Consider the following 13433-nt stretch of genomic DNA (forward strand, 5'->3'; position numbering starts at 1 on the left):
TTACCTGTAACACTATTCTTTCCATCACATATCCTTTTTTGGGGACTGTTCCAGGAACAAGATTTGTATGTGATGAAGTCCAAAGATACAGAAGTTTAGTTCCACATGTTAAAAACCTTCATGAATGTAAACAGAAGAATACTGTGGATTTCATCTTAAAAATTACTTCAAAACTCACAACACACGGTAATGAATTTGAAATGTTAATAATCAAATATTTATTAAGCATCCTCTATATAAAAAGAACATATCAGAAGGAGTCACTCTCCATAGTGTACTTTCACTTCAGTATTTAGGTACTGAAGTATGGGAGTTAGAACAAAAGAAGGGAAGATGAAGCAACATTATCTTGGGAGAATCGGGGCTCAGGATAGAAGACAAGATGGGTAAAGTCTCAGAGTCACCTGTCCCCAAAACAACTTCTATAAATAGGAAGGTGAAGGATAGTCTTTGAAGATCATCTACAGAGGAACACATCTCAAGATGGTGGTTTGGATTTCATAACTGCTCCTTGACTTTTACCGTAACAACAAAAACGCATGCCAAGAAAACCAGTATCTGCTTTGTGCCAAAGCACTAATCATTTGAGATGAGAAGTTTCATCTGTTTGTGACCAGGGGTCAGCAAATTTTTCTGTAAAGGGCCAGACAGCAAATATTTGTGGCTTTCTGGGCTATACAATCTCTGTCAGAGACTCAACTCTGCTAGTATAGTGCCAAAGCAGCCATGAACAATACATTTCAAAAAATGTGTGCTGTGTTCTAACAAAACTGTATTTACAAAAAACAGGCAGTGGTCCGGAGTATGCTGACCCTTGCCCTAGACTACCAATTTATTGTCTACTGAAATTAAAAACATTTACCAATAAAGATACTGATATATCTTTACACTGAAGAAATTTCTGAAAAATAACATGAGACATAAAAGCAGGAAACTATAAACTTCATCACACTTTGCTCATTTTATTCAAACAGCAAATATCCTTTCCAAAACTAGACTCCAGTCTTAATGTTTTCTCTAGCAGGTTAACAGCCTTTGAATCTTTGGCACAGGAATTCCCTGGCAATCCAGTGGTTAGGACTCCGCGCTTCCACTGCAGGGGGCCTGGGTTCAATCTCGGAGAACTGAGATCCTGCAAGCTGCGCGAGGCGGCCAAAAAAAAAAAAAATCTTTGACACATACATTCTGTCTACTTTAGAACCACCCTCACCCTCAACTAGATTATTTGAAGGCAAATTCTGATATTATTTTATCTGCAAATACTTTTATGTATCTCTAAATGATAAACACTTTAATTTAAACATAATTGCAACAGAAACTTCCCTGGTGGCCCAGTGGCTAAGACTCCGCACTCCCAATGCTGGGGGCCTGGGTTTAATCCCTGGTCAGGGAACTAGATCCCACGTGCCGCAACTAAGAGTTCGCATGCTGCAACTAAAGATCCTGCATGCCGCAACTAAAAGATACCGTGTGCCGCAACTAAGACCTGGCGCAGCCAAATAAATATTTAAACATAATTACAACAGAATAATTAAAAATAATTACTCAAAGTTATTAGCTATCTAGTCAGCACTCAAATTTCTCTGATTGTCTCTAAAAAAAAAATTTTTAACAGTTGGTTTGTTTGAATAAGGATACAAGCAAGATCCAACATGTGAATTGGTTGATATGTCTTTTAAAGTATCTTTCAAATCAAGGGTCAACAAACTCCAGACTGTCACCTTGTTTTGTAAATAAACTTTTACTAAAATAAAGCCACACTCATTCATTTACATATTGCCTATCTATCACTGCTTTTGCCTTTGCTTTTACATTTGTGACAGAGACTACATGACCTACAAAGCCTCAACTACTTCTATCTGGTCCTCTTAACAAAGTTTGCCAACTCTTGTTTTAATCCATACATTCTTCTTTTTTATCCCCCGTTATTTGTTGAAGAATCCAGGTCTTCCGTTCTGAGAATTTTCTACATCCTGGATTTTACTGATTGCATTCCTCTGGTATCATTTAGCATGTCCCTTTATCTCCTATATTTTCTGTAATAGATCTAAAGGTTTGATCTGATTCAGGGTTAGTTATGTGGCAAGAATACTTAATACTTTGTAGGTGGTATTGTATACCACTAGTTCCTGATGCATCAAATAAAGAAGCACACATTGGTATATCTCTCCTTCTGTGATGTGAAGATAATCGGTTTGTTCAAGTGCTATCAGTCTAAATCATCCATTATAAAGTTCCAGAAAACTTAATCACAATGGTTTTAAACAAGCATTAATAAATCACTGCTTAAATCAATGTCAACCAAGAATGCTTTTGACCACAGTGGATATTTGGCAATGTCTGGAGACTTTTTTGTTGGCAACTAGGGGGTACTACTGGCATTTAGTGGGCAGAAGCCAAGGATGCCACCAAACATCCCACAGTGTACAGGACAGTCTCCCACAGCAAAGAATTACCTGGCCCAAAATGTCAACAGTGCCAAGACTGAGATTTCCTGGCCTAAATCTACTATTTCAGTAGGGGCTGCAAAACTGTAATATTCTGTCATTCCTTCTGCATCTATTAGCTGGAATTTTTCTGTAAAAAACTTTCTCACGTCAACTATTTGGTAATCCTGAGACACAACTATAAAGGAACAGCAGCTTAAATGCTTGATTCAGTTTATTTAAAAATGAGTTAAGAACTCATTTATCATTGAGGTTGACTGAAATGCCTGTAAATCATTTGGCTTTCATGATAGTAACTTCATCAGGCTGTATGCAAGTTATACCTTAAACATAAATTAATTTTAAAAGAATTTCAAGACCAGGACTTCTGATCACTGTACTACAGTACGTTAACAGACTAAATCATTAACACTTTCTCTATATGTATTAATATAAAATCATCTCCTCTCTTAATTTCTGAGCATTTTTTGAATGTTAAATCCTAACATTACCTAGATTGACTACACTACTTGCCAAAGTCTCAAGATTAACGGCATCAGCTCACTGTTTTAAACAGTAGAGTGCTGGATGCAACTATTTAATTGTCTAACAAAAGTCGGGGCTTCCCTGGTGGCGCAGTGGTTGGGATTCCGCCTGCCGATACGGGGGGCGTGGGTTCTTGTCCCGGTCTGGGAGAATCCCGCATGCCGCGGAGCAGCTGGGCTCGTGGGCTGTGGCCGCTGGGCCTGCGCATCCAGAGCCTGTGCTCAGCGGCGAGAGGGGCCGTGGCAGTGGGAGGGCAGCATACCGCATAAAAAAAAACAAAGTCAACTGCCCTTCCCCTTACTCTTTTGAATTTTGAAAGAATGTCATTCATCCAATAAAAAACATTTATTAATAGTCAAAAAAAAGTTGCAAAAAATGATAGTACTTCTCAAATGAAGTAAAGACTCCTGGTGCTTTCAAGAGCACGAAGGTTTTCAAAACTGACTCATTTATAAAAATTAATGATAATGATATAATTACATTTAATTTTCTCACATAACTATTCCCTGACACTAATTTATCAAAGACAATTGAGGACTTCCCTGGTGGAGCCCTGGTTAAGAATCCGCCTGCCAATGCAGGGGACACAGGTTTGACCCCTGGTCTGGGAAGATCCCACATGCCACGGAGCAACTAAGCCCGTGTGCCACAACTTCTGAGCCTGTGCTCTAGAGCCCGCAACCCACAAATACTGAGCCCGAGTCCCACAACTACTGAAGCCCGCAATCCTAGAGCCCATACTCCGCAACAAGAGAAGCCACCGTGTTGAGAAGCCCGTGCACCGTAACGAAGAACAGCTCCTGCTCATTGCAACTAGAGAAAGCCCACGCACAGCAACGAAGACCCAATGCAGCCATAAATAAATAAATAAATTTATAGGGGTGGGGGGGAAAGACAACTGAGAACACAATTCTCCTCCTTTATGGGGCCAATATTCTGTTTTAGAGTAGTCATGGATTATATTTAGCAAACGGTTCTAAATATACATCATTAATAGCAATTTCTTTTTTTAAAATTTTTTAATTTTTTGGCTGTGTTGGGTCTTGGTTGCAGTGTGCGGGCTTTCTCTAGTTGCGGCGAGCAGGGGCTACTCTTCGTTGCGGTGCGTGGACTTCTCATTGCAGTGGCTTCTCTTGTTGCGAAACACGGGCTCTAGGCGCACGGGCTTCAGTAGTTGTGGCATGTGGGCTCAGTAGTTGTGGCTCGCGGGCTCTAGAGCACAGGCTCAGTAGTTGTGACGCATGGGCTTAGCTGCTCTGTGGCATGTGGGATCTTCCTGGAGCAGGGCTCGAACGCAGGTCCCCCTGCATTGGCAAGTGGATTCTTAACCACTGTGCCACCAGGGAAGTCCTAATAGCAATTTCTTCAACTGCTTTTATCTAGCCTTTGGCAGTTCAGAATTATGTCAGGTGTCAAATAAAATTTGAGCCCAAAAGAAGTTATAGAATAAAAAAATCTTAAACTGCCTCCTCACATATAGGGGAAGTGACTATAAGAAAAGAAAAATGTGTGAATAAATGCTATATTTAAGTACATAAGAAAAGAATATTTCAAAAACAAAACTTATGAAGTCAGTGTTTCAAACACCACATGATTTTTAAAATGATTACTGGAAATTCAAACTGTGTTTGTCATTTAAGAGGAAAAAGGAAGTAGAACTAGATTAGCAGAATTTTTTAACTCTTATTTTTTAATTGTTTTATTGTAGGTTAAATAGATCAGTTATTAAGTCATTTCCCCAAAACTGTCCCATGGGACACAATGTTTTAAAAGATGTATTCTAGAACAAAAAAAGTACTATGGTATCAAATAAGTCTGAGAATGGTAATATAGGATAATGTTAAGAACACAAACCCTGGGGCCAAACTGCCTATATTCAAATCCCACTTCTGCCACTTACTAGCTAAGCGCCCAAGGGCAAGGCACTTTGATTCTCCCCTCTGTAAAAAGGGATAATAATAATACCTACCTTCATAGGGTTGTTGTGGGGTATATAAGGCTATGTATACAGCACTCAGACTAATACCCAGCATACAGTAAATGCTATGCATTTATAATTACAGTAATATTATTATTAAACACAGTAGGCTTCTTGACTGCAGAACTTTAGAGATTCTTTAATATGCTAATGTCCTTTATCATGCTCCAAAGTGTTATCACGTGCTATATCAAACATTCCAAACTTATTCAATTAAATTTTTTTTTCATTTAGGAAAACACTTGATGGTCTCATGGAACATATTATTACTTAAAACATAATCAAAATAGCTGAAAGGCCAGCTACATTATCCCAATGGCTATTAGTAGACACAAAGTTCAAAAGGAATTCCTTTAACCCTAAGGATCAATTAATTTTGCATACATGTGGGACTTTTGAAGATTAAAGGCCAGGGGTCCATAGCAGTAAGGGTAGATCAGTTAGGTAAAGGGAATAATATGCAGTTGTAGACTCTCTTAAACTGGAGAAGGATGGGGAAGAGATGCGAAGAGGGAATTCGCATTGTGGGTTTTTTTTAAATATATCAAAGGAACTTGTAAGAACACGAGTATTATGTCATAACATAATGCTTTCCATAAATTACAATTAAAGAATGAATTGGCTGCTGCTTTTCTTCTGGAATAGTGAGTGGCAAACAATCCTTTGAATACCCATATAGATATGTTCAAACTATAGCAGTACAACTTTGGTTTCCTCTGTGTCTCTGAAATGACCTCCTTTAATCACATCAGAAAAAATGAGGCAACTCATTATCTCATCACGTACGTCACTGTTCCCCACTCCACTCTCTACCCAATTCTCATGCTGCAGGTGTGTCCACAGTAACTCACCATTACAACTCAGTAACACTTACCGTTTAAAGTCAAAAAGAGGTAAAGAAACTTTGCCCAAAGCTTCTGGCCCCTTTCTCTGCTTATTAGAATCAGGGGAACTTCCACTGCTCTGATTTAAAATTCCAAAAAGAGTAAGGTGAAGTAGTGATTCTAATGGCAATTGTGATATCTGGATGGGAAAAATGATTCTATGGGGGGAAAATGTATTAATAGAAAAAACAAATTAGACTGAATATGAAGTTTAATGCTTTAACGAGACTGACAATCTTAGGCATTTTATTTGACTCATCAAATAATCTTTAATCCTGAGTAACCTTTACTTAAGCAGTAAGCTTCGCTAACAAATACTATAAAAATCTTAAATAAATTTCATTATAATTTCAAACACATAACATTTCTCTCTTCAAAAATTTGTTAATACCTTTACTTAAGACTGGCAATGTCAATTTCTAGGCAAAATAATAATCATTTTTATTTCCTTTAGGAAAAGCTAGATGAATGTTTGAGTATTTCTGATTCGAGATTTACGTGTGCACATACATACACAGACAGACATATATGTTTACCAGTGTTTTGTTTTTGTTTTTTTTAAATCTGAAAGGACACATAAGGCCAACAGTGGTCACTCTGAGGAGCGATGAGATGGTTAAGAGTGAAAAATAAAGTGACACTTTCCACCCCACATGCATTTTTGTATTATTTGATTGCTTTCACAGACATGTGCTATTTTTATAATTAAAAAAATAAAAGAAAAATAGGAAACCATTAAATAAATGCAGAAAAAAAGTAAAAAGTTCTGCAATTGCCTCCTTGTCTAAATAATGAAAGCATTCCCTTAGTTTGAAGACAATATTTTGAAAATATTAACAGTGCAAAATATCATCTTGTACATGGATTTAAGATAATTTTAAAAATCTGTTAACCAAGAACTAGGCTTCCTATATACAGTGTTACAGAATAAATACTGAGCTAAAGCAATGTTATAAAAAACCATCTTTGTAGAATTATACGTAACTTTAACTTGACAAAGCCCAGTAAGAATTGATGGCACCTTCTGCAATTTAACAATATGAAGATTTAAAAGAATATTTCAGAGTTTTAAATGAGAATTTCAGTCCATTCGATAGAATTGTATCTAGAAGAGACTTTAAGATATCAGTAAGAATTTAATGAATTTTAATGGAACTTGTAATTAAAACTGAAAGCTGTATGCATAAATGAATAAAAGTAAAGAACACGGCATACTGAAAGAATAAAAAGCCAGAAATTTCACTTACAGTTCATCCCATTTAATAAGATAGAAGAAATTCTTATAAGTGCCAACCTTCTTTGATTGAATAGGTTTAAAAAGATCCTTTCCATTGTAAGTCAGGGAACATATCAAGAAGTATTTTTCATAACTGAGAAAAGAGATTAATTTAATTTTTATTTGATAATACAAATTAGTTAACTAATCAAATATGTATCATTAGCCATTCTTACCTAAAAGTGACTATTATCTGAAATAATTTGGTTACCATTCACTTGAATTTATGGAAAAACATCTAAAATTTAACTATTGCAAATCCTACAAAAATAGAGGCATAGCAAAGGCATAGTTCCGAAGGGAACATATATCACTAGGTGCCAGTCTAAAGGAGCCGTATTGATACCAGCTGGAGAATTTACCTCAATTTTGTGCTCAGTTAGTTACTAGCTTTAGATTTTAGTTAAATGACACTGAATAATTCTTCATTTCTAGGTAAATTCTAGGAAGTAATAGTACAAACATTTATCTCCCCTAGGTGCTATTTTCCTTTGCTAAGCCACTGAAATAGAGTCGGTTTAGCATATTAATGGTGCATGGGCCTGACTTGCACTGAGCCAGTCTTCCTACTCTATTAGGAGGCTTCCATCCAAGGGGACAGATGCTATTGCATTCTTTCACTGGACAGCAATGATTTAGCCCCTAACTGCTACAAGTACAAAGCCGGGTAATACAGTCAGGCAATCTTGTAGAGCAGGAGTTTTAGGTTCAATAAAACTGTATTCTACTAGTACTCTAACCTACTGCTAGGCTTACCCATTAACCATTTTGTTCATACAATCTGTTAATCATTCTAAATATATTTCAAATCTAATCTCACTGGTTCACATAGCTAACTATTTAATTGCTTTTCTCAACCTTCTCCTTTTTTTTTTTTTTTTTGGCCACGCTGCTCGGCTTGCATCATCTTAGTTCCCCAACAAGGAATTGAACCCATGCCCTGGGCAGTGCAAGCACGGAATCCTAACCACTGGAACCACCAGGGAATTCCCTCAACCTCTTTTTAAATCAGCATTGTATTGGGAGTTCCCTGGTGGGCTAGTGGTTAGGATTCCAAGCTTTCATTACTGTGGCCCAGGTTCAATCCCTGGTCAGGGAACTGAGATCCCGCAAGCTGTGCGGAGTGGCCAAAAAAAAAAAAATCAGCATTGTATTAACTTTCTTTCCATCTTAATTATCACTGTGTTGTTTTCTACTGAGTATTTGTTCTCCTCATTAGTGTCGCTAAATTTAATTGTGTGTATACATGGTTTTGTATGGAGGATGTGGAGGGTATTATCTCTGTAACTATTTAAAAGAATGAAATACCTTTAGACACCAATAGTACCCATTTAAATGCAAGTTCCAAGAGGGCAAAGATTTTTTGCTGCCTTGTTTACTGCTGAATCCCTAGTACTAAGAATACTGCCCACAGATGGTGCTCAGTAAATATTTACTGAATGAATTAATATACACTTTCAAGTCATTATATTATATATTACCTAATGCTCAGTTTATGTTCTAAAGCAGAATTTATGTTTGGTATCTATAACTAGGCTTTATTTTATAGCTATTATATATATATATAGCTATTATAAAACAATTTCATTAAAAATATTCAATTTGGGGGCTTCCCTGGTGGCACAGTGGTTGAGAGTCCACCTGCCGATGCAGGGGACACGGGTTCGTGCCCCAGTCCAGGAGGATCCCACATGCCGTGGAGCGGCTGGGCCCGTGAGCCATGGCTGCTGGGCCTGCACGTCCGGAGCCTGTGCTCTGCAACAGGAGTGGCCACAACAGTGAGAAGCCCGCGTACCGCAAAAAAGAAAAAAAAATTCAATTTGGGCTTTTCAGTTTATACTAGTCTTTTCCAAATAAGTTGAAGGTGGCAAACTTTTTGGCACTGACAAAAAAATCAAAAAGGAAAAACCCATATTAAAAATTCAATAGAAGAAATATGCTCTTGCATACTTCAAAGTCTAGCAAAGAGTAAATTGTAAACTACTAAAGAGGGACAAAAATGTGCTATAGTCCCATTACCCTGGTTCTAAAGGAAAGGCAGAAACAGCAGTCATAAATTGACTAATTTATTAACTAGCATTTGCCCTTGTAAGTTTAAACATATTTTCCTGCCTTTTCTGTACGTAGTGGGGGTGATATATTTTATTGGAACAGCATCAAACATCTCTGTAATTTTTAGGAAAGCCACAAAGGTATCTGGTGGATCACGTATCATCCATTTAAATGCCAAGGTAACAGTGGATGCTGACATTTTTCAAGATTAGATTAGCTTCTAGGTGAAGCTATACATATCTCCTTTTAAATAGTTACTTACTTTGATACCCAGTTACTCGAAATTCCATGTGCAGCAAAAATTGTAAACTGGAGCTGTTCCACTGTGGTCCATGCTTCCTTGATGTTCCTGTTACTGTGGGCACAGTCTACAGAACCCCTACCAGAATTTGCATGGAGTCTGAGAAGATCATAAATTGCTGCAGTTAACTGGTCCATGCTTACTTGAACAGGATTTTCAGGATTCAGTGAGCCTAGGTTTAAAGAAATTGTTAATATAATTCTCTGAAAAAGCAACAATTAGTCCTAAAATTTAAGGAACTTCAATACATACCTCTAGTTGAACTCTTGCTAGTGTCTCCTCCTCCAGACAGTGAAGTCACCTGCTTACACACATACAAATTAGTGAGAAAATCACCCATGAGGTAATATAAAATGTTTACCTTTTATCTCAATACATTCATTAAATTCTATATCAAAGAAATCCTTCATAGGAGAAACTTCCCAAGTGTCCGCAGAATAAAACAATAAAAAAAGACTGCAAAAAGAAAATGAATATCCCAAATCAAATAAAGAGATGATTTTTTTTCTTTGCGGTACGCGGGCCTCTCACTGCTGCAGCCTCTCCCGTTGCGGAGCACAGGCTCCAGACGCACAGGCTCAGCGGCCACGGCTCATGGGCCCGGCTGCTCCGTGGCATGTGGGATCTTCCCGGACCAGGGCACGAACCCGTGTCCCCTGCATCGGCAGGTGGACTCTCAACCACTGCGCCACTAGGAAGCCCAGAGATGACTTTTAATATGAAGAAAATGCATTTCCATTACTTGCTCTACTATTAGCATGATAAGCACATCCTTAAAGAAACTAGACTCTACTTATTACCCTTTAGTGTCTCAAAAAAAGCTCTTATAATTATTCGAATTGAGCTCTCCTACTCTCTGCTCCTTTATCCAGCAAATGAATATAATGAGTAGAAGCCTCAGACAACATTAGGACCATGGCAGTTTATCACCTCCAAGTGATTTCAGACATATTTTTTAATTTATAAAAACAAGCACATAATAAGAAAGGAAAAAACAAACAAACAAAACACGAGAGATTCAAATTTCTATATACCATAAGAATAGGCTCTCTGTGAGAATGAATGGATTAAGCTAGCTCCTAAACATTTGTTGAGGAACATGCCAACAATATAACTTTTCCTTTCTTTACATTTATCATGTCTTGTGATCCTTCTCTCATCCTTCCAATCAAAGCTATGAACATCCCTCTGAAAATAGTTAATTAAATCCCGGTGGAAACATCATGGGGAGAACTTTTACTAAATGCAACAGTATGATGTCAAGTGAGGGCTCCTAACCTGGTTGCCTCTGAGGCAATTTAAGTCACTATTACTGAGGCTCCTGGGTCTTTCCAATAGGAAGGAGGTATAGTCCAAAGTAGAACTTCCCCGTTGACAATCATGAACACTTCCATCCAGAGGGAGGGAAATGTTAGCTATTACTATCCAGGTCCTTCAAGCGTAGTATTACCTTAAAACCCCAAACCAACTCATTTTTGCCAGAGTTACTCTCTACACACAAAAAGTTCAGTTGGGCATCCACCTATTCAGTGTCAACTCTCACAAAGTTCTTCAAGGCAGTCCATCTCCTCTTAGGAATTCTCCACCTTACCAAGTAAGTGACCAAATCAGCTCAAAAGTAAAAGCCAAAGTTAAAACGGTAACACTTGGGCTTCCCTGATGGCACAGTGGTTAAGAATCTGCCTGCCAATGCAGGAGACATGAGTTCAAGCCCTGGTCCGGTTAGATCCCACATGCCGCAGAGCAACTAAGCTCGTGTGCCACAATTACTGAGCCTGCACTCTAGAGCCCACGAGCCACTACTACTGAAGCCTGTGCGCCTAGGGCCCATGCTCTGTAACAAGAGAAACCACCGCAATGAGAAGCCTGCGCACCACAACGAAGAGTAGCCCCCACTCGCCGCAACTAGAGAAAGCCCGCACGAAGCAAGGAAGACCCGACGCAGCCAATACATACATACATATATACATAAATAAATAAAATTTATTTTAAAACTAAACAAAAAAAAAAGGTTAACACTTTGTCTAGCAGTAGCAAGAATCTCCCAGTTTAAGTGATAGATGCTCACTTAAGTACATATTTGCGCGTGATAAAATGCTAATTACTAAAAAATACTCACTTCAGCACTTTTACTCCTTGGAAGATTAACTGCTCTCTTTAGCTTCTTTACTGATTCTGTAATGGCAGGAGTCTCCACACCATCTAAAGCACTGCAGATTTTTCTTACAGCTTTAATTACTTGATCTACCACTCTATGTTGGTTCTTTAAAAATAAAAAGTAAAATAAACATAAGCATATGAAATTTAAAGGATCTATTTCAGAGATGAAGTAAAAAACCAGACATTTCAGATGTGCCTAAGAACAGATATCCTTTACTCTTTTGTGATGAAAAAGAAAAGAAACAAGATAGCTTTTCAATTACATAAGTTACTTTGAAATAGGAAAAAAGCAGGCCTGGTTAATTTTCACTCTGCCTGTACAATTATTCATATGCAAATGCCTTTAATTTCTTATTAGAATCAGAAGCAAAAGCAATAAATCACTAACAAATTATGAAATCACTTTAAAAAGCTAGAGTTCTTTTTAATTTTCATTTTGTGAATAATTTCCACATTAAAAACATCAACACTTCTTGCTCTCCTGCAAAAATCTGGTATCAAAAACCAGGTTGTTCAGAGACTGGTCACAAATTAATAACACTGGGCAACAGTTACTAAAAGTGAGTCAACTTTTCAGCATCATTTGCATCTATACAACCAACACTTTCTAAGTCTTGTCTGATGAAAAAACTTCTGTGAGGACAATCCCTCCTTACTATTCAACCACAGATCATTTCACCATGTAAGTATACATGTACAAATATATTATAAAATAATTTTCCTGATGAGGATGATTCAAAAATCCTTCTCCACTCCCCCATCATCGTTTTAAAGTACATATCTCATTAAGAAACAAAAACATTCTTATATAATGGATTAATTCATCAAATATTTACACCAAACTTAAATGCCAAGTACTGTTAGAATGGGCTGAAACTCAGTACTGTACCATCCCTTAAACATTTAAAATTTTCCACCTTTGAGGCTTGGCTACCATAAACCAAATGTTCTCTTCATCTTCACGTGTAAATGAAACCACCTCATTTTCTCAAATACCCAATTACCTTGCAGTCCTCAGATCCCGAAGGTCCCAATTTTTGCTTACTTGACTTGTATTTCTTATTTTTGCTCTTCCACCTTCATGCAAAAACCTTTCCAGTTTTGAGGCTCATGCCATTCTCCTATACTATTCTCCATCATTTTTTATATGCCAGTTATCAATTTATTGTCTATCAGTTCCAAATCCACCCTTCTTTGCTCTACTCTGTGATACAAGAACTTGACCTTACAAACATTTCTCCTTTGCCAGCTAGCACAATGTTAGGTTTTGTCAATAGAGGGCACTGAAAGGACACTCAAAGGCAATAACAGCAGGAAGGTACTTCTCATCAGGGTTCCAGTCCTCTATTTTTAAATTCAGTATGGAAGCCCAGTGGTCCTCAACTACCCGCTCCAGCTGTACCCTCAAGCCATGCTCCTCCAATCTGACAGCTCTACCAAATTTCTTTGCCATAGGCAACCTGTGTGCTCCTGTGATAGCCATACCCTCTTCAAAGAGGCCAAATTTCAGCCTGGGGCTGAGGGAGAGGCTCTATCGTAAGTCCTCAAAGTTCCTTCACTATCCACATTACTCCTCAACGTAGAATTGATAATTGCGCTTCTTTGCACCTGTTACTTCTGGACCCCTCAGAGCAAGGCTGGCACTTTTTTAAGGCCTGACAGCAAATGTTTTAGGCTCTGTGGGTCAAATAGTGTGTCACAATTCAACTCTGCATGAAAACAGACACAGATAACATAAATGAATAAGGCTGTGTTCCAATAAAACTTTATTTACAAAAACGGGCCAGATTTGTCATGTGAGCCATAATGT

General features: G+C 37.8%; 1 protein-coding gene across 6 annotated transcripts in view; it reads right to left on the minus strand.

The window, feature by feature from the left end:
* PIK3C2A (phosphatidylinositol-4-phosphate 3-kinase catalytic subunit type 2 alpha) overlaps nucleotides 1–13433 on the minus strand; it is a 113108-nt gene that overhangs the window by 37024 nt on the left and 62651 nt on the right. For all 6 annotated transcript variants that reach the window (XM_073808648.1, XM_019948312.3, XM_019948314.3 and 3 more), the window contains 6 exons: nucleotides 11583–11726; nucleotides 9716–9764; nucleotides 9425–9635; nucleotides 7082–7204; nucleotides 5825–5992; nucleotides 5–116 (listed from right to left, as the gene is read on the minus strand). In XM_073808648.1, the coding sequence (XP_073664749.1) occupies nucleotides 5–116; nucleotides 5825–5992; nucleotides 7082–7204; nucleotides 9425–9635; nucleotides 9716–9764; nucleotides 11583–11726 (807 nt within the window). The remainder of the gene's footprint in view (nucleotides 1–4; nucleotides 117–5824; nucleotides 5993–7081; nucleotides 7205–9424; nucleotides 9636–9715; nucleotides 9765–11582; nucleotides 11727–13433) is intronic.

Source organism: Tursiops truncatus, chromosome 8 (assembly GCF_011762595.2).
Source record: "Tursiops truncatus isolate mTurTru1 chromosome 8, mTurTru1.mat.Y, whole genome shotgun sequence".
Classification (NCBI taxonomy): Eukaryota; Metazoa; Chordata; class Mammalia; order Artiodactyla; family Delphinidae; genus Tursiops; species Tursiops truncatus.